Here is a 22,905-nt window from a genome sequence, read left to right as displayed (position 1 = left end):
TCATATTATGTGGATAATCTTTTATTTTAAATAAAGACTTTTTCTTCTTCTTCTTCTATTAAGGCTAGGACTAGAATAAGTTTATTGTGTCGATCTATTTTTTAAAAGAAGAAGTAACAAACATTGGAAAAAGTGGAACATTTGTTCTAATTCCACAGGAATTCTGATGTATTTGTATTTGATTGCATATGATAAGTCGATCTGTTTTGAAAAACCTGGAGTAAAAGCCGTTGGAAAATTTGAAAAAGTAGATGTTTTTTTCCAATTTCATATAATATTTATCGCAAATGGAGCATTTAATGTGTACTGCTTATATTTTAAGGTATTTTACAATTGATTAGTCAAGGAGTATTAAATATAATTTGATTAGGTACAAATTTAAAATCTGATTAGTTTTTAATCCAATAAACATATGTTTAAATTGTGAGTTAAATAATACAAAAACCACTAACATAAAATATTTATTAATTTTTCATTAAAAAAAGTAAAAGATAAAAATATCCAAAAAAAATGATAATTTTTTAATTTTCTTTTTAACAGAAAAGACATTTATTTATTTGAATTCCAAAAAAGTTAAATTTTATAATACTTTTTCAAAGAAAATGTTTACAAATATATCTCTACTATCTACTTATGCACCTCTTAACATATCTTTTTCCATCAAGATAAATAATGAATTCTAATTCTGTTCTTGCTCCAAAATAATTCACTAAGGGAACTATTTTCATTATCTCCCTATAACAATATATTGTTCCATATTATTACTTTCTTAAAATCTTTCAATAACATTTTTATACTAACATTTCTACAGAGCTTTTGTTTTTTATTTAAATACACGTGTACATTCAAAAATGAAGATTTTTTTTTTTTGTAAAATTCGTTTCTTAACCCGTTGGTTGTTCATTTTCTCTGCAACAAACAAAACTTTGTATTCATTACAGATTTTCTGTGAAAGCTGTTTTTAATTATTAATTGTGTAGATTAAATTGCTACCTAATTTGGTGTAAATTGGATTCAATTTACTCTACACAGGAATTATTTATTTACTAAGAACATTTTTCTTGAAAAATAAAATTTGTAATAAAAAGATGGTCGACTTCAATACTGTATATGTTTATGATCACTATAATCAAATCAGGATTGAAGGAAGCGTGACGTCATAACCCTCCAAAACCCCTTTAAAATCAATAACCTAACATACGTTCTGTTCAAATACAAATGAACCCTTTAGCCTATCTAGAAAATTGCAGAAAATCTGAAATAAACGCTGTGTATAGTATCACTACCAATGGTTTGATAGACTAATAATTAGGTATTTTGATTTCGGATTTGTATATCACATTTGATAGTTGTAATATTATACAGGTGGACAATGTACTTTTGAGTCAACCGCGCTAACATTACTATCATTATAACTGTATAATATAGAATAAAAAGGGAAGAGAGGCTCCCTTCGTGACAAGAGTTTGCGTAAGTGAGAAGAGTTTATTATAAAGTACATCAATGTTAATACATAGTTAACGTGTAGATGTGAAGAGAAAGTTTATGCTTCTGGATCAAAGTTTGCCAGGGGTTACAATAAACTCAAGTTCTTGAACACATTGTATACCTCTGCTGGCCTTGATTTTAGTATTGTGCGAGTGTATGAACTTTCAGAGTTTCGGAAGTGTTGTTAGACTGGATACCCATTGGGACGCCCTGATAAACTAGCTAGTCCACCGCACCACTCTTCAAACCACTAATAATTGTATTCACTGTATAATTAATAAGTTAAATATCCGTAATTTACACTTGGAAATTAATGCATTGTGCAGGTATCCACCGAGTATTATTTCAATCCCACCAAACCAAAAAATTTTAAATAGGAAATCTTAATATCCTATAATACTGCTATTTTTTTCATATATCAAATTTCAATAAATATAAAGATCTTATAACTCTATTCCTTTTAGGGCAACACAACAAATTCTTCATCTAAATATGATTAGTTCAAGTAAAAACATTCATAATTTCTAATTATTTTCAATTTCACCAGAGTAGGTTTAACTACACACATTAACATGTGCAGATGATACAATTAAACTTCTACTAACCAACTAATAAAGGTTTATATGAAAACTACTTTACAATTGAAAGTAATACTTCCTTGCTAAAATTCCAATTTACTAGAAAGAACTTTTAAACTAGTCTTGTGACAGCAAATCTCGGATGGATAATCTTTAGAATGACGCCTTTTAGAAGTCCAAATGCCAAAAATTAAGAAGCATCCAAGATTGATTCTAAAGAAATTAGAAAAAGAAGAGCACGCAATTTCAGCGATAATTCTTGCCAGATGTGGTCACGTCTGATACCGGCTTTAGTTTTATAAAAATGACTTCTAGATGATCATAACTAAACCGTGTCTCAAAAATGTATACATTCAATGCAAAAATTATTCCTAATTTATTATTAATATATATACTAGATTTTTAAGTATATTAAGAATTAATGTTTACAATATTGAAATAATAGCCTTGTACACCTTAATCACAATAGAATTAGTTCATGCTAGTAAGTCAGACGCTTTTAATACTTTAAAAGTAGTTTGAGAGTTACACTTGTATCTTTGATTAGCAATAATAAAAATTTCGTATTGCATTTCGCTTAATTATATGGACACTAAGTTATAACAGTTACTAGAAGTGAATAACTGCCCCAAGTAAAAACAATAATTAATAAAATAATTACAATGAAAACGTTTTATAAAAACTGCTAGAGCTTATTTATAAATAAACTATAGCAAGCTTATTTAAAATTGTATATTGTATACAATTTCTATTGTGTATAAGTATTCAAGTAGAATGCATTCAAACATTCAAGTATGATGAAGTGTACAAATGAAGTTGATAATTTCTTAATAAAATTTCCTTTACAGAAACTGATTTGGTTATTATTATTGGCACATGCAGATTAAAATTAAATTGTTTTCTTAAATAATTCGAAACTGAGTATAAAATCTTGTAAAAATGAAAGTATAAAAAAAATTACATAATCTTAACAAAACGATACTTCTTTGTTTTAAGAAATATCTGAAAGGAACCTTTGTTTAAAAAATAATCATTCAACATTATTCAATCTCAAGCCTCTAGCACAAATGTGTCAACCACAACTCAGGTTGTCAAGTTGTTTTTCAGCAATAAGAGAGCCTATAATTTGATTATTTTTTTTAGGCTACTTGAATGGTTCAAATTGGGATTTAACGAAACTTTATGAAGAGCGCCATTTGACGTGACTTTGTAGTAGTTCATTTGGTGGTTTCTTCTTTGCTCGAATTGCCAATTTCTGGGCCATTTTCCATGATCTGGGCCTGTGTAAAAATTGAATGATGTTGTGTATATGATGGTAAGAGATATTTGTTTATAAATGTTTAATTTTGTTTGTAATTAATTGAAAATGTTATTGATCATTAGGGAGTATAATAAAAGAAAAAGTTCAGATATTTTACAGAAATAATCAACTTTGAAACTGCTCAACACCGGCTGGAGGCTCACATGCCGTCACAAACAAACCTAACCTCCCTCAAAGGACAACATCTATATTCGAACCTGGACCTACAAGGAAATCCGTTACAAGGAAACTAATCACATCCCTCTCTGGATACTTCCGATACACTGTATTTAATCTAATCTAAATATGCAAAAATTCTCAACGCAATCACGTACGTTTCCTACATGATTAATTGATAGATGTTAAGTGTGACAAAGCGCTTTTTGAAGAATCTTCCTTACTTTGCTGAATTAATTTACATAATAAAATAATCATACATTCATTATTTGTGGCCTGTTTAACAGGATTTATCAATATTACAGCAAAATACCTCGAGGAAGCCTAAAATGAATTATGATCATGATATCTGAAGCCCCAGATATTGAGATTTCCTCCTTTAGATACTAATACTGGAAATCAGGATCGTTTAACAGTACCAAAGAAATAAAGACAATAAATAATAATAAGAATAATAACTTCTTGGTATAATTTATTTGTACCCTGTCAGGTTAGAAAATCAGGTTACCTGAACTTCGAAAATAAAATAAAAAAAATTTACATTTTAACCCTACATAAAAATTCTTAAAACCCACAATTATACAATAGTAACTCTGGATCATCTTTACGTTTTACTTTATAGATTAATGAATGAATGCATTTAATTTGTTGTACTTACGTTCCTTTTGAATTTTGCATTTCTGCAATTAACTGAGCTCTAAGTGCTCTTCTTTTCGGTTTACCGGTGGCAGTGTGTGGTATAAATTCAACAAATCTAATACCACCTCTTAGCTGCTTGTTCGGGGAAACTCTTTCTGCAATGTCAAAATACAAAGTATTTTTTGTTATTTGACAAATTTTACTAATAACCAAATAAAAAATAACAACATTAAAACGTTATTACATAAGAACTAGCTACCGGTTCTTCCAAAGGCTTGTTATCTAGTTTCATCACTAATGTGTACTTGATGTGCTAAAGAACCTTGAGTGAAGGTTCTATGGAACAAAGTATACATGAAGAATTGAAGCTTAAGTAAAAGTCAACACTTATTAATTGAAGACATTGGATGCTTCTTATAATTGCTATTTTTAATTTATACATTCCTTGACATCTGCTTTATGGAAATCTATTAACAGACGTAGCTATTTAATCATATCAATTTCCAACGGCCTATGGGAATTGAAGATGAAGGAGTGGGGAATTTGGGATTCTAGTCAACTTAATCTAGTTGAAAGTAGTTGCCTTATTATTTTTGCAGCACAGAGAACCTTTTAAAAACATCCCTCTTACACAAATGTTCATCACAAAATATTTCCTACATTTCCCTTAAATGCTTAATCTAGACAGATATAAGAATTACATATGGAGTAATTTTAGAGGATAAAAGGTTTGTTTCTCACAAGTGTTCAGATCTGCGTAGTACAAAGTCTTCATCAAAGACTAGGCACACTGATTGGCAAAGAAAGAAGTAAAAAAAAATCCTGATGGAACTAATTCATGTAGTTAGACTAGCATAAGGAAGGAAAAGGAGAACAAGAAGTTACATTTTGTATCTAAGATTCAGGTAAAGTATATGCAAAATTCATAATAGTTCACAAAAGCAAATTGATAAATATTCTACATTAACAAAGTAGATAAGTACAGTTCGTGAGGCTCTCAGAGATTGGATCTGGAGAGAACACGAAAAGAACTGGGTGATGCTTCCTGGGGTCAAACACAGCAAGAGTGTTATGCCCTTGCTGTGCAAACATAGAACCAAAGAGACTTTGGGCTTGGGCAGGAATCAGATCACTCTGATTACGGGCCTATTCACAGGGCACGGTAGGTTCAGAAAGCACCTGCACAAATTAGGGCTTATTAGCTCGGAACCGTTGTGCAGATTGTGCCAGGAAGAGGAGGAAACGGCCTCTCACCTGTTATTCGATTGCGTTGCAATCGAGAGACTGCGCTACGACATCTTTGGGACTTTGAGACCAAAGGAGATTATAGCGCAGAAGGAACTGGTAGGGAAAGCCCTCAACCTTCTTAAAAGGGGAGGTTTCACCTACTAGATTTACAGGGAAGGCACAATAAGCCTCTTGTGGCTGCGGTGCCGTGGGGTATAGGTCCCGTCCCGCCCGACTAAATCTAAACCTAAGTAGATAGGTAAAAAAAAAAATCTAATTACCTGCCACAAACTCGAGGAGTTCAGTTTCAGAAACTGTTCTAACAGCTGCAACAAAAGCTATCGCATGATCACCATCAATAGGATGCGGCATTCCAAACACAGCAACATCACCAACAGCAGGATGAGTTTTTAAAACGTTTTCAAGTTCTGTGGGCGCAATCTAAAAAAAAAAAAACAGAAAAAGGAAAATAAAAATAATTTAAATTGTTTTTCGGTAAATTAATGTCTACAACGTATAGCTGCATTAAATTATCGGGGAAAATAATAATACAATTCAATTTTAATTGACATAGGAGTTTTATTGATTAAAGATGGAGGCAAAGAGTTCCAGAAATAAGAGGTTTGAATTAGAAATGAATTTTCGCAAGTAACAATTCTGAATGGAGAAATTTAGAATTAAGTGGTAACTGCTCTGGTGTTTCTAAGATCTAATTGGGCCTTATTAATGAACACATGGAATAAATATTCTTGAAGGGCATGTACAAGAAGTTGCCAAGAAAATTCTTCCTTCTGCACATGAAATTCAGCCGAGTAAGTAGTATGTTGGTGAGGGGTAATATGTTCATCCCTTCTTACATTCTAAATAAAACGAACATAGGTATTCAGAGATCTTGGCAATTTTAAATTGAGCTCTGCAGTTAAATCATTACACATTAACAAACAGTAATCAAGGTAAGGAAATACTAACATGGCTATCAATTGTTTTCTTAGAAAAATGATCAATATTATTGACATATCTGGCAATTACAACATTCATGTGTTTGGTTTAAGAAAAATTTAACGTAATATTATTTTGTTAGACCCACGCACCAATTGAGCATGTAACAAAATTAACTTGTGTTATACCCTATTCTATTTTAGATAGGGGGCAGTGTGAGTTAATCTATATAGTCAACAAATAAGATTTTTTTTAAAAAGTCTGGCAACAATCTACTATTACTGACCTATCAAAAAGGCTGTTTCTTATAATACAAATCAGTTCTCTTTCAAAATAAAAACCTACAAGATAAAATGTGCTTCTACCCGTTTTTAACTAGACTTAAATACAATATAAAAACTTTCTCCAGTAGCTTAAAAGCGACGTAGATATATCTAAATAGTATAATGGTATATATTCTAGTCTTAAAGCAAAAGCGTTGTTAATGCAAAAATTCAGACATATTAGTTAATAAACTATAAATTCAACTTACTTGATATGATTTATATTTAATTAAATCCTTCAATCTGTCAACAACGTATAGAAAACAATCCTCATCGTAGTATCCAATATCTCCAGTATGAAACCAATCATCTTCGTCATACACGGCTGCAGTTGCTTCCGGATTATTTATGTATCCTTTCATTAGATATGGACCTTTAATGCAGATTTCTCCTTGCATCTCCGGTCCTAAAGGCTCCCCATTTTCTAAACTTTCAATCTGAAATTATTTTATATTTGGATACAGTTAATATTTTTATCTCGTTATAAAAGAATATAAAATATATAACTATAATAACAAATGAACATATCAAAAGTCCGGCAGTTTATGGCAAAACAATCTGTCTTAGCTTTTTTTAGGGCTTCCTTTTTGCATCTTGCCTTGCGAGATAAAACTAGTATAGCAATAATAATAATAATAATCCGCCATCCCAAGTAGTGGAGTAATATGTTCGAGAAAGAACAGATATTAGAGGCGCTAATAACAGCTGTTGATGCGCCCAAGTGTAAATGTAAAGTGAAAGAATTTTATTGGTATAAATGTATTTATTAGTGTGTATGTATTTATTAGCATGTTTGTATTTATTAGCGTGAATGTATTTATTGGCGTGAATGTATTTATTGGCGTGAATGATTGTATAACTGTATAGTATTTAGTTGTAGGTATAGCTATTGTAGCGGGTGTAGGAATATTTATAAGAGTACTACACCCAGTTAGAATTAAGGACTATTAACAGGGGAAGGAATACATATTTATAAAAGTACTTCCCTTCAAGAGCAAATAACCTTTTGGCCAAGAAATAAACGAGTTGAGTCTACATGATAGGGAAGCACATCGATAATTTACTTACAATTATTTTAATTTATCTTACTGATAAGAGGCATACCTAAGGGTTTAGATAACCCCGAAATGAGGAAAATGTAAGGGATGGCAACTATGTATCCACCCTCCCCCTTGTCGACTGAGTCGATGATGTAAGAGGGGATGTATGGAGGCATTGTTCGTTACCTGGAGCTCCACTAACCTTGCTGGTCAAGGTTCAGCGTCGGATGCGCATGGGTTACAAGAACATCCGCCATCCCAAGTAGTGGAGTAATATGTTCGAGAAAGAACAGATATTAGAGGCGCTAATAACCTCAGCTGTTGATGCGCCCCAAAAAAAAAAAAATATATATATAGGGAAGGGATTAGCTATGAGGTTAGCATACTGGAAACCCACGCGGAGGTCCCGGGTTCGAATCCAGCAGCTGACCCTTAGATTTTCTGTTCCTAGGAGCTTCTTACAGCTCACTGTCCGGTGATGGATAGTGTTGTCTGTAACGAGAGAACACTGTCCGGAGGCCGGCAGTGCACTGGAAAAAGCTCCGGGCGCTAATAACCTCAGCTGTTGATGCGCCAAAAAAAAAAATAATTATAATAATAATGTGGTATTTCTTTCTTATTCTCTACCACATTTAAGGTCCACATAATGAAGAGTTTCGTTACTAAAGCTCGCGAACGCGGCCTTTCAGGGTCCGAGCTAACGAAATCTTTGCAGCAAAGGGTATAGAATTGGATTAAGGTTTTGTATCTGACCTTCCCTGGTTATTGTCCTTCACACGCATCCACAGAGACTTGGCAATGTTTAAAAAGAGATACCCGTAAATATAAACAAAAATTATTAATTTTTAGAAACATAATTGTTTTAATACTACTCCAGAACAATCTTCTGGTCGGGTCAAAGCAGGCAACAGTAAATAGCAGGTAGGGTAGTGAACATAGAGGAAGTTAACCTTAAGTGATCATTCCCACAGCACGCAAATGGCTAAAATGATTGCTCTTTGCAAGAACTCATAAAGAATAAATAGTACGATCACAATACTTCGTTCTTACCTTCTACAAATAATGTTTGATATAAACTAAACGAGCACAATTTGAGATGATTAGGGAAAGAAACACTAAGAACGAAGATTTGATAGAGCAAGCATTATTAACTAAACTTTGCAGGAATATTTTCAACAAAAAAATAACAATATAACTAGGGGATCACATTACTTTAAATTATTAGTTCATACCTTACATGAGTATCCTGGCCTCAAAATTCCACAAGATCCAGGTTTATTGTATGATAAAGTTGTTACTGAAACGATTCCAATTTCAGTCATTCCTGTAATAAGAACTACACTAAATTGAAGGTTTTTAACTGTCTGATTGGGGAGATTGTATCTACAACACATCAGAATGGATTCCAAAGGGTTTTATTATGTTAGTTAGTGGCGCATCTAAGAGGGATTTTAGTAGATGGCCCTGGAAAATTGATGAAAAATAAGTATTCCAACAATACGCTGTAAGAAATATAATGAATATACCTGAAGGACGAAATTAAAAGGCCTAACATTCCAATGTTTAAACAGTTACAAGCTCGTCATATGAAAGATTTACAGCATTGGTAATAATTCAAGTGAAATTTAGAATAGAAAAGAAATTTATTATTCTGGGATAATTGTCCCCTAAGAATAAATACAGGTACAAATAGAGGCCTTAATAGTTTGGCCTGTGATTAAAAGAAAATAAATAAATAAATAAGTATTTACAAAAAGTGAAAATAAAAATAACAGCAGAAATTAAGGAAATAAATTAAAACAATTAGAATTTCGGAGGAAGCTGAATAGAAAGGAGATAACTGAATAGAAGGGATTTAAAGATAGGGTAGGAGCATGGCGGACAGATGATGGCAAGGAGTTCCAGAGAGAGGTAGCACGTATTAGGAAGGACTTGTCAAAGGATGAGGTACGGTGAGAGGGAATATAGAGATCGGATGAGCGAGATCTGGTATTACGGGAATGTATCGAGGATTTAAACTGAAGGAGTTGAAAAATATAGGAAGGCCTTTGAGATTGGATGACTTGAAAAAGGAAAGAAGCCAAAAAATATTGGCGGCGATAGACAGGAAAAAGCCGCTTCAACTCATCGTAGCAGTGCGAAATGCGAGAGTCTCTGGAAATGCTGAAAATAAATCTTATGAAGCAGTTCATGAGGCGCTTGAGCTTAGCTTCAATATCACCAGAAAGACCGCCATACACTAAACAACCTTAGACGAAATGGGGGAATATAAGAGAGGAAACTTGGAGTTGCCGGGTCTTAATTGGAAAAAGGTAACGGGAACTATTAAACTGCTTAAGGATATGGATGGAACGACGAGAGATTTGGGAAACATGGTTTTTCCAAGATAGGTTTTGATCAAAAGTGATACAAGGTTTTTCACAGAGGAACAATATTACGCCTTTTTACGCCTGTAATTTTTAAATGATACTTCCTCAAGGACTTCCATTATTTTGAGGGCATAGAAGCCTTCCTGGCCAGAATCTACACAATCGAAATACTGAAGAATGGTTTATGTAATTTGATTTTTCTGAGTGCTGCATTTTAATAATAAATTACTTCCATATTTAATAAAAATTAATTCTGGGTACCGGTAGGGACGTCATAAGAATTGGAAGAAGGAACTAAGTACTTATAATAAAAATAAATCATCTATTAATATTATTACCATAAGCTTGCAATATTGGCGTTCTGTTTCTAAAAATTTCTTTTTGCATCTTCAGTGTACTGTCGGCTCCAAGGCAGGCACCTGCTACATACACTATCATAAGGCTGCTCAAATCGTATGCATTTTTATAAGGCGAAACAAGAATTCCTTGTAGAGCTGTTGGTGATGTTGACCATACGTTAACCTACATAAAACGAGATAAACGTAAATTGAAAACAAATGTAAATTTAGAATAGAATTGAAGATGGAAAGACTTTTAAGCCAAACTACTCCGATTTAAAGATCTATTGTGACTCATTTCACTAGAATCGTTTCTTCACAGAACGAAGGCTGTAACGTACAAATTTGTAGATATGTGTTATTAGGTATTTGTGTTAGTATAATGGTCTTGGGTTTGCCTAAGTGTACGGTAATCACAAATAGACTAATAAGATTTCAGGCTCTTATGGTTTGTGTATCTGTGTTACGAATGCCTAAATAAATGGTTGTGTTTATAGTGTATATACCAAAAAGATTGCCTAGAAGTGGCTGGTCCATTTTCCTCTTAATCGCTTAGAGTTTAAAAAAAATCTTTTATTGAAATTCACAACTGCAGCAACTGTTGCAACAAGTAAATGCCATATAATATAACAATATCATGAATGAAGATATGAGAAGGCACCCAGTGGTGTCACTCCATTAACGTGCTCTTGCTATACTTCTCTTATGATGGGAGTAAATCGCAGGGCCATCTCTTCAATATCCTTAGAGGATTACCTGATAATGTGGAAGAAGATAGGTGTTCTATGAGAGGGTTAGGATGAGCTGAGGTAGAGGAATGAAATTATAGGTCACGAGTTTTAGTAAGATCTTTGACGATTTGAAGGGATTTTGAAGTCATTATGGATAGTGAGGTTAGATACATAGAACGGAGCATTAACTAGTTTCCGAAGTATTTTTGCAGTATCTAGATGCGTAGAGCGTTGGAACGCTTTGTCCATTCCCATACTTCGATGCCATATGACCAAATAGGTCGCAGTAGCGGAACGTATAAGAGTCTTTTGTTTTTGTAAGTTGAGTTTAGGTCAAGTAGTCTGGCGAGAAGTTTGTAGCGTTGGTTAGTTTCTAGTCTTTTCAGTAGTATGGGGATTCCACGTGAACAAATTTAAAAAAAAGAAGCAAAATGATGGTCTTATTTTCAGGCAGACTTAACGTCTAACTAAATAAATAGCTGTCGAGTACGAGATTTATAAGACTAGCAATACCTTGTAATTTTGTATGGTACTAAGTACTACATTCTCTTTTACAGGGCCCCTTACAAACACCATTTTCCATCCTCCAAAAAGACCAGTAAAGAGTATCTTTACACCAGTTAACCAGAACAACGGCGATGTCAGAAGACTTGTCAATTCCATTTTGTTATGGCTAAAAAAAAGTGACTGTTTTTAATTTTAATGAGAACAAATATTTTCTATTTAAGTAAAGATGAAAAAAAAAAAAAATGATTTACGCAGCGTTCAATAAGTTTATCAAGTAGCTGTTAGTTAGCTGGACTCCTTTTGGAAGACCCGTGGTCCCAGATGTAAACAAAATAAAAGAAATGTGTTCTTCAGGGTCATTAATTGTAGGCCTAAACTCTGGATCTGTTGGTTGCAGTAAAGCCTAAAAGATAAAAATAAAATATTATTTTAGTGAAATTTTTACTCTTTTATAATTCTCGTAAATATGTTAAAAACAAATTTCTGAACGGTTCTTTACTTCATAAACTGTCATGTTTAATAAATAATAAATTCCTTAAAACCATTAAATGAATGGGGAGAATAGAACAAAGACCATTTTCCAATTAATTAAAAACGTATCTGCCCTTTAAAACGTACCTATAAATGTTAAAATTTACATAAATTGGGTTATTTTAATGTTTTCATATACAGTTCCCCTTCAAATACACAGTTCACTATGAGCTTTCTTTTCTAATTTTAATGTTTTTTTTTTTGGCTCTGCTATTTTTAGCTTTCATTCTTGGTTAATCGCAAGCTAACACAGGGACATAAACGCAAACAAATTAATTGAAAATCTTCCATGGTAAGCAAAATAGCGTACCTTGGCTCAGAACATTTTGAAGTGAAAGCTTAGAAAAGCCGTGGCTACAGATCATTACCTCACAGTCCATTAAAAGCTTGGTTTTAATCGGTTACAAATAAAATAAAAGTAAATTCAACGTGATCTGTTATTAATGCTTTTGTCATTCAAATCTTGAACCAGAGTCAAAAAATGCCCAAAAATATGGTCAAAACACTGTGCTTATTCAGTGGAAATATTATTAGTAAGAGCAGGAAATTGTTAGCATTCAGCATAAGATACCAGAAGACTAAAAGTAAATGAAATAAAAATGAGTACACTGAAGATAATTCTCACCTGAAAGGATGTGTATGGATGTTTCTGTTTTCCGGATACTATAAGAAGTGGTTCAAAAGACAAGTTTGCAAGGGCCGCTTCAGTTTTCCTCAATGTCTTGCCTCCTTCTGTATAGACTATCATCGGATTCACCATTTCCAGAAGGTAACTTATTTCATCTGAAACAATAAAACACCATCGATTACTTATCAGAAAGGATTTTTTGGATGCCTGCGATTTTTTGGGGATTTTTAAAAATTTATTTAGTCACAAAATAACCCACATAATATCCTTTAGTTTCATTTAAGTTAGCATTGATTTCTAGGGTAGATTTTGAGTAGGGATGACGCTACACTCATCCTTCCTAAATGCTATTTTAACAAATGTATGTTACCATGCTTTTATTACTGCTTAGCCCTTGGAACAGCCTTTTGGTTGTTCTAAAGATTATTTAGTCGGATTGCAGTAAGTCTCATTCTCTCTCTGATTACAGGCCTACTCACAGGGCACGGAAGGTTCAGAAAGCACCTGCACAAGTTAGGGCTTATTAGCTCGGAACCGTTGTGCAGATTGTGCCAGGAGGAGGAGGAAACGGCCTCTCACCTGTTGTTCGATTGCGTTGCAATTGAGAGACTGCGCTACGACATCTTTGGAACGTTGAGGCCAAAGGAGTTAATAGCGCAGAAGGAACTAGTAGGGAAAATTCTCGACCTTTTTAGAAGGGGAGGGTTCACTTATTAGACTTGAGGGGAAGGCACAATAAGCCTCTTGTGGCTGCGGTGCCTTGGGGTAGGGTCCCGCCCCGGCTTTTCTAATCTAATCTAATCTAAGTCTCATTCAAGGCAGTAAAGGACAGAACTGAGCGGGGTAAGGAGTTCCAGAACAAATGAGAAAGAATCCTCAAGTCGAAACTCCCTCAAAATCTCATTTCTTGTAAGAAAAGTAACTGAAAATCAACCAATCACGTCATTTTTACAGAATTTAACAACAGAATTGTTAAAGATCAATAAAATTTTAGTTTTCCACTGGCAGCAGATATACAGAGAAAGGTAGCCAAGAAATGCTTAAATTATGCAAAAAACCTTCAAAAGATTTGAGGTCGAAAGAAGGTTGAAAGAAAAATGCTAAAAACAACAGTCTACTTCTTAATTACTATAATAGTGATCACTAAATCTCTAGAACATGTGAATCGGTTAATAAAGATCATTTCCCTACAAAATATTGATTTAATCATAAGAAATACAAAAAAGAAGACTTAATGTAGGTGACGCATAATAAATAAGATGACCTTCAAAGTTAATAGTTCCCTTTTTTTAAAAATCGATTGTGATAAATATCCTGACAGTATTACTGGATTATTAATATTTTTTTTTTTTTTTTTTTTTTTTTTTTTTTTTTTTTATTTATTTATTTATTTATTTACAGAATATGTACAAAATTTTTACAGGAGTACCAATGATGTGTATTCTAACTCCTGCACAGTTATCTCATATATGCACAAGATAGTAATAGAGTCAAAATTTGATTAGAGGGAAAATAAATAAAAACCTCCAAAAGAGAAAAATAAAATGTTGAAGTCTAATTATGGTTTTAAATTATATGCTAAGTATGTGCTTGACTCTGTTATGTTTGTACTGGATGTTGATGTCATATGTTCCTGTCTGGCTGTAAATAGGTATGTCAGTGTCATGGAGTTTGGTGAAAAATCTGTGTGTGCTATTTCTTACTATGTCCTTGATGTAAGTGGAGTCAGTATTCTTGTGGAGCGTCTCGATGTATGTGTTTCTGGGTGAGTCAGTGGCCAGTCTTAAGAATTTGTTTTGAATTATTTGGAGCTTTTTGTAGTTGGTGTTACAGGTCAAGTTCCATGCAGGGCAGGCATATAGTAGCATTGGTCTAACAATTGCACGGTATATTAGCAGCTTGTTTGGGGTATCAATGTTTGAGTCCCTTGATAGCAGAGGAAATAAGTTCCTGATAGCCGCTTTCCCTTTATTTACACGATCTTTAATGTGAGCTGTCAAAGTCAGCCTCCTATCCATTGTTAGACCTAGATATTTAATCTCTGACTTCCAGGGAATTGTTAGATTTTTAATTGTGACAGATTTAATAAGTACCGGTCTCCGCTTTGTAAACAGTATGGCCACAGTCTTACCATCGTTGATTCTTATTTTCCATTTGTTACAAAACCTATTGATCTTATTAAGTGCTCTTGACAGCCTGTTTGCGATGGTGTCCGTCCTCCATGAGGAGGTGTAGACAGCCATATCATCGGCGTATAAAGCAAGCTTTACATCTTTAGGGTTGGGTAACATGTTTAAGAAGATGATATAAAGAATGGGGCCAAGAATTGATCCTTGAGGTACACCGGCATATACTTGTTTTAGGGAAGAATTTTTCTGATTGATATTTACAAAAAATTGTCTATTGCTTAGATAGGAAGCTATTAGTTTTATTAAGTATGGGGGAAAATTGTAGGTAATAAGGCAGTAGAGTAGCCCTTCGTGCCAGACGGTATCGAACGCCTTCTCCACATCAAGTGACACAAGACCAGTGTGCTTTTTTATATTAAAATTGGTCGTAATATCATCAACTAAACGAGTTAGCTGAGTAATAGTGGACATACCGGGCCTAAATCCGCATTGTTCTTCTTTTAAAAGCGGCATATTACTGTAGTGGTTATAGATCCGAGTGTGTATTACTTTTTCTAGAATTTTGCTCAACGAACTCAGCAGACTTATCGGCCTATAACTGGCGGGGTCACTAAATGGTTTACCGGGCTTGCGAATTACTATAACTTTAGAAATTTTCCAACTCTCTGGAAAGTGTCCTAAACATATGATTTTGTTAAAAAGTAGAGTTACAAAGACAATGGCCCTACGAGGTAAGTTTTTGAGTAGGATGTTTTGTATTTTATCGTATCCTGGTGATTTATTATTTTTTCTAGATTTAATTATAGAGGAAACCTCTTTAGGGGAAGTAAGCGAGCATATTTCGGGATTGATATCATGACTATTGATAAAGTTGCGCACAAAACGACTAACTTTGTTAACGTGACTAGCTGTGCTTAGATCATCGTTTTGTTTATGCACCTTCTCAAAATGTTCAGCCAAAACATTAGCCTTTTGTTTGTCGGAATAGAACTGTGTTCCGTTAACACTAAGCGGAAACTCACCATAGTCTCTACTAGATTTAAACCTCTTTGTCACCTTCCACAGACTATTGTCACGTGTGTCTACTGAGGACAAATATTTTTTCCATTCAGTGTTTCTCCACCAGATCAATATCTTTTTAATTAAAACTTGAAGAAAGTTAAGCAGTTTTTTACAAGCACTTCCTCTGTATTTTTGATATAACTTACGTATCTTGTTTTTAAATTTTATTAAATTACCTATTGAATCAGGCAATGTCTTAGGGTACAACGCATTATTACGTAACGGGATAGAGGCAATTGCCGCTCTATTTATTAGCCAGGAAAACTGTAAGACTTTACTCTCCAATACATCTTTATCGTTAATATTTCTCAAGAGATTTATTTCTTTATCTATATATTTCTTATAATTTTCCCAATTTGCCTTTTTAAAATCAAAAATGTACTTAGGTGGGAGTTTTACTTTGTTTGCTAGGATACTAAAGAATATCGGATTATGATTGGAGCTTAAAATATTTAGAGAAACAGGATCGGTATAGTGCGAGACATTCCTAACTAGAGCAATATCAATAATACTGGGACGATGACTAGGAGACGGAAAATAAGTATAGTGTTCTGGGGCAGCAATGTTGAAATTGTAATCAAGGGACAGATCGAGAATTAGTTCGCCATCAGCATTATTGCAGGGACAGTTCCAGGCTACATGTTTGGCGTTTAAATCACCCATAATGATTACCTTGTCAAACATAGTTACAAGATTAATTAATTCCTCTGAAATGATTCTTCTGTTAGGTGGTTTATAACAAGCTATAAATATTATTGTTTTATTTTGAAAGTAAACTTTTATGCCAATGACCTCCATGGACTTTACCTGCGTTAGTTGAACGTATTCGTGGTCAATATTTTGTTTGATAGCAAGTGCTACACCTCCTCCTCTAGAATTTCTGTCATTGCGGTACAGTCTATAGTTTGGGATGGTCAGTGTGTCAGTATGTTTTAATTTAGTCTCCACTATACCACAGATATCTATGTTTAGTTCAGTAAGTGTATGTGTCAGTTCATGTGTTTTTGTTTTTACAGAGTTTGCATTCCATACAAGTATTTTACAATCATTGTTCATATAATAATTAGAGTTAGAACACATTAATCAAAAAATGAAAAAATAGCTTCCGTTATAATCAACAATTTGGATATTGAATCAGGTGAGCTTTTTAATTTATTTACAGTATTTGTAACAGTGTTTACAATTTTTTTGAAATCAAAACAACTTCGCAGATCTTGTATAAGTGTGGCTAAACTAAAGTTTTCTTGCTGTTGTTGAGTCTCTGGTGATCGCTGGAGTGTTTTGTTTGTCCTATTTGTCCAGGCATTGTTAGCGCTAGTTGTAGGATGTTGATACTCACTTCTAATTTGAGGAAATTCAATATTGTTCAATGCAAATGTTTTGGGTATTCCTTGTAGTTTATTTTTGGCATTTTTTCTGGCTTCTACAAACTGGAGGACTTCACAGCTAGTGTCAGATGAACGATGTTTACCTCCACAATTCGCACAAACATACAAATTAGTTTCAGTTTCAGTTAGTTTACAATCTTTGACCAGATGCTCTTTAGCACAATTTTCACATTTAAGTTTCCTTTTGCAATACAAAATTGAGTGCCCATAACTTTGACACCCAAAACAACGCATAACTATATTTCTGCTTCTATATTTCTCCCAGTGAACACGGCAATAAGCAATCGTTCTAACAGCCAATATGTCCCTCATTAGTGTACCTTTTGTGAAACTCACAAGATATGTTGGGTATTTTTGAACACTTTGCTCATCAGCCCCTTTTTTTTGAAATTGAATAACATTTTCAATTTTCAGATTTTTGCTCTGTAAATCCTCTTTTATTTCTTCAGTGGTTATAGCAGAAGGCAGTTTAACTACCATTTTATGGCCTATTTCTGTTTTAATAGGATAGGTATGATACTCAATAGAAGCCTTATTCAGATACTGTTCAAAGAAGCGGTAGTCCTCAATGCATTGGGTATAAACAATGACACGATCTCGTTTGACTTTAAATTCAATCTCACCTTTGAGTTTAGGCTTTATTGACTCCATAGATGCCTTATGGTTTCTAAATTGGGAGTACATAACTATTGGGGGCATGTTAAATGCTACCTTCTTAGTTTTAGAAAAAGTATTAGGACTTTCAAAAGGTGCGGTTACCATTTCATCTTCCTCAGAATCAGAAAGAGCTATGTATTTGTTAGAAGTTTTTATCCCTTTAGAGGCCATTTCCGGAGAAAGGGTGTAAAATTTTCTTTTTGCTTTTCTTCTAAAAGGCACTTCTACAAATTCATCTGACATGTTTAGATCAGTTATCATATTCGAGCATTCTCCTTCCTCAACACAGTTAGAGAGCATCATTATACCTTAGGGTAGTCTATGTAGTGGGGGAAAGGGAGGAGAGGGTGAACCCCTACAGTCCAACACATAACCCCCACCAACACAAAACTCACCTATGCTCACTCTTCTTTCAAAAAGATGACCTTCAGTCTTCGTCGAATTAAACGAAAACCACTCGTTAGAATTTGTTGAAATTTAATATCCAAGTTACTAAATTACTAACGATACCTCTCACAAACTTTCACATTAATCAGAGTTCTTTTTAATGAGAAATTCGAAAAAATATGAGACTAGATGTTACCTGTCCAACAGTCTAATCGCAACTGATTATTAATATTATTACATTATAATTTAAAGAAATTATTAAATATTAACGGAAGGAGGAAGTAGAATTTCTTTCTTTGTTCTTGAAGGGCAATGAACGTAAAGTCAGTTTCAAGTTCACAAGTTAAAAAAAATTCAATAATACAATGTCAATTTTCAATGTTAATAGTACAGACTTGTAGATATATTATAATATTCATATTTTATTTTTAGTAAATTTTTACTATATAAAATATAACAATAAGAATTTTAACAATGTGTATAATATTCGTCTGATGAGAGTAGTTTATTTTAATTAAATATTTAAATATAATTTAATTTAAGTACATATAAAATGGAAAAATAAGAAATAAATCTAAGTTAAATGGAAAGAAGTTGTTAAGTTTTTTAAAGTGATTACATATTCATAAGAATAAATGTAAAATCTGACTAAAGAAATCATACGTTATAATAAAAAATAAAATACATGATTAGGGAATGTTGTTTTAAAAAATACAGTTTTCTGATTGAATGGAAGTTGAATTTTGCACGTTCCCACGTTATCTCCAGTACTTCATAATTTAAGTGTTTGGGTTATTTAAAGAGCAAATTTGTTAAAATTTACTAGATAATGGACTGGTCAAAGTTCAAACGACTAATTCCTGAAAGGTTATTTATTTTTATGGATTAATTTAATTTATCCTGTAAAATTAAATAAAAATGCTTTAGACCTAAGGCTGTACAAGAAAACCACTTCAGTTTTCATCTGAAAAGAAGGAGAGTTGTTTAAGGTCAACAACTAATCTAATCAGCGGGTAAACAACGGTCAGGCCTGCAAGTATGTTATGCGACCCCTTCACGTATTACAAAATAAATGTATCAGATTGTGTCTCGGATTCTTGAACAGCACACCTGTGGACGTAATGTACGCAGAGGCTGGCGAATTACCGCTCGCTTATAGAATAGAAGTACTGTCCGATCGATATGTCTTAAAAAAATTAGCCACGAACCGAATAATTTATAACAAAATAAGCCAATTAAATACCGAAGTCCTCACTCACAAATATTGGACAAAAAAGAAAGGCCCCATTTACACAGAAAGTTTTATTAGAATCTCTACCTTTAGAGATAAGGTATATTCGAATAATAAGTTAGATGTGTACAACTTAAAATACGAACATTTATTGAGCGAATTAAGTGTTAACACTTCCTTCGACTTGATAAAGGTACCGGAAAAGATGAGAACTGCGGCCTTCGAAGATTACATTTCTTCCCATTATCCGGGCTCATATCGTTTATTTACAGATGGGTCCAAAATCAATAATAAAGTCGGAAGTGCTGTGTATGATCCGGTTCGGAACTATTTTACGATAATTAAATTAGAAGATGAGGCGTCCATCTATACAGCGGAGCTAATTGCTATTTTAACGGCTTTAAAATATATTTATTCGTTGTCGGAGAAAAAATATACCATTATTAGTGACAGCCAGAGTGCGTTGTGTAAATTATCACATATACACAACCAGTCTGCAGGAATGAATCACATTATCGCAGAGATTGTAGAAACTATTGCCATTTTTAAAGAGAAGGGAGTCTGCATTAAATTTTTGTGGGTAAGAGGTCATTGTGGTATAAAAGAGAATGAAATTGTTGATACTCTTGCAAAGGAAGCCACCAATAGTGGGGAAATGGCTAATTATAAATTACCACACACCGATATCAAGGGTATAATTGCAAAAGCAGCACTACAAAAATGGCAGACAGATTACAATAATGGTGATAAAGGTAGATTCTATAAAACTATGGCAGATCAGCTACCTAGACAACCATGGTTTAAGGGAACTGTCACTAATAAATGGGTTTTTACGACAATAAGCAGGCTGAGAGCGAACCACGCGGTGTGCGGATCGTATCTACACAGGATCAACAAAAGGTCCTCTCCTCTTTGCGTAGATTGCAATGAGGAGGAAGATTTCAAACATGTAATAATGATATGTCCACGTTATGTGGTGGAAAGGAAACGAATGTTTGACGATATATACAGGTATTTAGATGCACCATTTCGCTACGAAGACATTATATTCTCCACCAACAGTTATGTGCTTAAGTCGATAGCAGAGCTAGCAATGAAATATGAATGTATTTAGAAGCTATAGCCGAATTAGAATGAATGGAACAAAATGCTTAGAGAAGGATTACGTGATTTTAATTTTGGTTAAGCGAGAAGGATGGCAGGAGCACAGGGTGCTGCTCCATCCATTAGCAGTAGTTTATGTAAATAGCGGTATATAGTAGAATGATGAATGTGTGAAGCGAATGTATTTGTAGGTAAGAATGGAGAGTAAGTGATATTCTAGTGATAAGCACCTAGACGATGCTGGCTGTATGGCGGAAGCCAATGCCAAAAAAAGAAAACAAAAAAAAAAAACTAATCTAATTATAAAATCTAACGCTCTTTGAGGACTAGTAATCCTCAGCATTAAATTGGTAATGGCGAAGTTCCTGCCTTAAGACTGAAAGAATAGGAACCGACGAGTACCTACAACTCCTTACTATAACAAGAGGGAATCTAAAAGATGAAGTCAGCAATATTATCTAATTGTCTGATGGGCAAGGATTGCCACAAGGAAGAAAATTGAAAAAAGAAAAAATTAATCCATTCCTGAAACCAGATAAGCATTTCACCTGACCACGACGAAGATAGAATAATTGTTGTCTTGATCAAAGAATTATTTGGGATAATGAAGTTGAACAAAAAAAGAAATGCAAATGTCAGGAGAACATAATTTTAAAAAAATACCACAACTCTGATAAATTTATTCACAATACAAAATAGAACCGAAATAAAAGTTATACCAAAGATAAATGATCAAACTGCTAACAGGAGACCTCGCAAACTCTCATTCCTAACTGTCGCACAGATCCTGCTTAATCATCGTCCTTGCATTTTAAAAATTATCTAGCAAAAATCGAACTGGCATCCATGGTTTTAGAACAGGAAAAAATAAGAATTTTAGGAACAAAAATATTAGAGCAGTGGCGGGTTCTTACACTTGGCTCATCGAACAGTTTAATGTTAATGCCATAATGAACTTATTCGCTTAAATATTTCTTTAACCGTACTACGAACTAAAACAAAAACAAATAAATAAAAATCGTACTATAAAATAAGCTTAGTTAGACACTTACTAGGATATATCTGACGTGAATGACAGTTCGCCCTAATAAAAAAAAAAACTATTATTAAAGGTGTAGCTGGAATCAAAACCCTCTTGATAACTTTACTGGTATTTTCTTAGAGAAGTTTTTAAAAAAAGTGATAACTCTTTTTGTCTACCATAAATGATCCATGCTTACAAGAAAATCCTTGAACTACAGAAAACATCGTGAAAATAGCTAAATTGAATTTTAAATTCTAAAAACCCAAAAATCTTGTTTTAAAAATTGAATTTATTATCAACGTGGACATACGACAATCTTTTCAGTTACCAATAATTGTTACCAAAAAAAATCAAATACAAAACTTTCGACCAATGGCAATATTTACTTTCAAGATAGCAAGATAACGTTTAAATAAGTATAAATTGAAAACGTAATAATCGATGGCTACCAAAGGAGCGATGAACCCTTAACTTAATAGAAGGGTGATTATATATTAACAATAGTTGGGCAATTGACCGTGACTAAATTGTGAATAAACAAACTCAAAACTGTTTATAGATTTATCGACTGAAATACCCAACAAAATTAAAAAAACAAAACAAACAGGAAAACGAACTAATTCATGTTTGAATTTATTTCCGTGACAGTTGCGTGAGGATACCGATGATAATGTTTAGAGAACATAATTTAGTGCTCAATAAAAGTGACTAACTATATTGATTACTATTGGTTTCTCAGAGCTCATTATAATTCAGATAGCTCTTCATGCCATCGTATAAAAATTTTCACTGAATTATTTAAGAAATAAAAAAATATACAATAATTGCATAAATCATTTTAATGGTCATTTGTGACTAGAATCAGCACTATTCTTCACAAACCAATATTGTTAGAGAAATTAAAAATTAGAGAAGACAGAAGAATTTTTTTCAATATAAAAAGGTTCACACGAGTATTTAAGCAGGGATTTCCTTGTAGGAGGAAAATGGGTAACCAATTTTTAGGATTCGTGCTATCCCTGTAAAAATCCCAACCTGCCTACGACATTTACAGTGATGCTCACAACACTAACGCCAAATAAAAACATTCTACATAGTTAAAGAAGAA

General features: G+C 33.3%; 2 protein-coding genes and 1 long non-coding RNA gene across 7 annotated transcripts in view; 2 read left to right on the top strand and 1 right to left on the bottom strand.

Moving 5' to 3' along the window:
* Positions 1–603: 603 nt before the first annotated feature.
* LOC141447820 (luciferin 4-monooxygenase-like) overlaps positions 604–22,905 on the bottom strand; it is a 32,182-nt gene continuing 9,880 nt past the window's right edge. For 2 of the 3 annotated variants that reach the window (XM_074115694.1, XM_074115692.1), the window contains 9 exons: positions 12,813–12,970; positions 11,908–12,059; positions 11,663–11,822; positions 10,419–10,602; positions 8,944–9,035; positions 6,881–7,108; positions 5,691–5,850; positions 4,202–4,337; positions 604–3,346 (listed from right to left, as the gene is read on the bottom strand). In XM_074115694.1, the coding sequence (XP_073971795.1) occupies positions 3,247–3,346; positions 4,202–4,337; positions 5,691–5,850; positions 6,881–7,108; positions 8,944–9,035; positions 10,419–10,602; positions 11,663–11,822; positions 11,908–12,059; positions 12,813–12,970 (1,370 nt within the window). In that variant the 3' untranslated portion in view covers positions 604–3,246. The remainder of the gene's footprint in view (positions 3,347–4,201; positions 4,338–5,690; positions 5,851–6,880; positions 7,109–8,943; positions 9,036–10,418; positions 10,603–11,662; positions 11,823–11,907; positions 12,060–12,812; positions 12,971–22,905) is intronic. The other variant, XM_074115693.1, reaches the window with a different exon arrangement.
* LOC141447828 (uncharacterized) lies at positions 3,270–3,977 on the top strand. Its single transcript, XR_012454597.1, has 3 exons — positions 3,270–3,381; positions 3,476–3,697; positions 3,849–3,977. It is a non-coding gene; the product is annotated as an uncharacterized lncRNA (long non-coding RNA).
* Positions 17,041–22,905, top strand: part of LOC141447818 (ATP-binding cassette sub-family C member 4-like) — a 31,658-nt gene continuing 25,793 nt past the window's right edge. For all 3 annotated transcript variants that reach the window (XM_074115684.1, XM_074115683.1, XM_074115685.1), the window contains exon 1: positions 17,041–17,144. The gene's annotated coding sequence lies outside the window, so the exon portion shown is untranslated. The remainder of the gene's footprint in view (positions 17,145–22,905) is intronic.

The sequence above is a fragment of the Rhodnius prolixus genome, unplaced genomic scaffold (assembly GCF_049639745.1).
Source record: "Rhodnius prolixus isolate KJV_2025 unplaced genomic scaffold, Rpr scaffold_13, whole genome shotgun sequence".
Taxonomy (NCBI): Eukaryota; Metazoa; Arthropoda; class Insecta; order Hemiptera; family Reduviidae; genus Rhodnius; species Rhodnius prolixus.
Note: the sequence above shows the minus strand (reverse complement) of the source record. Positions and strands in the feature narration are given on the sequence as shown.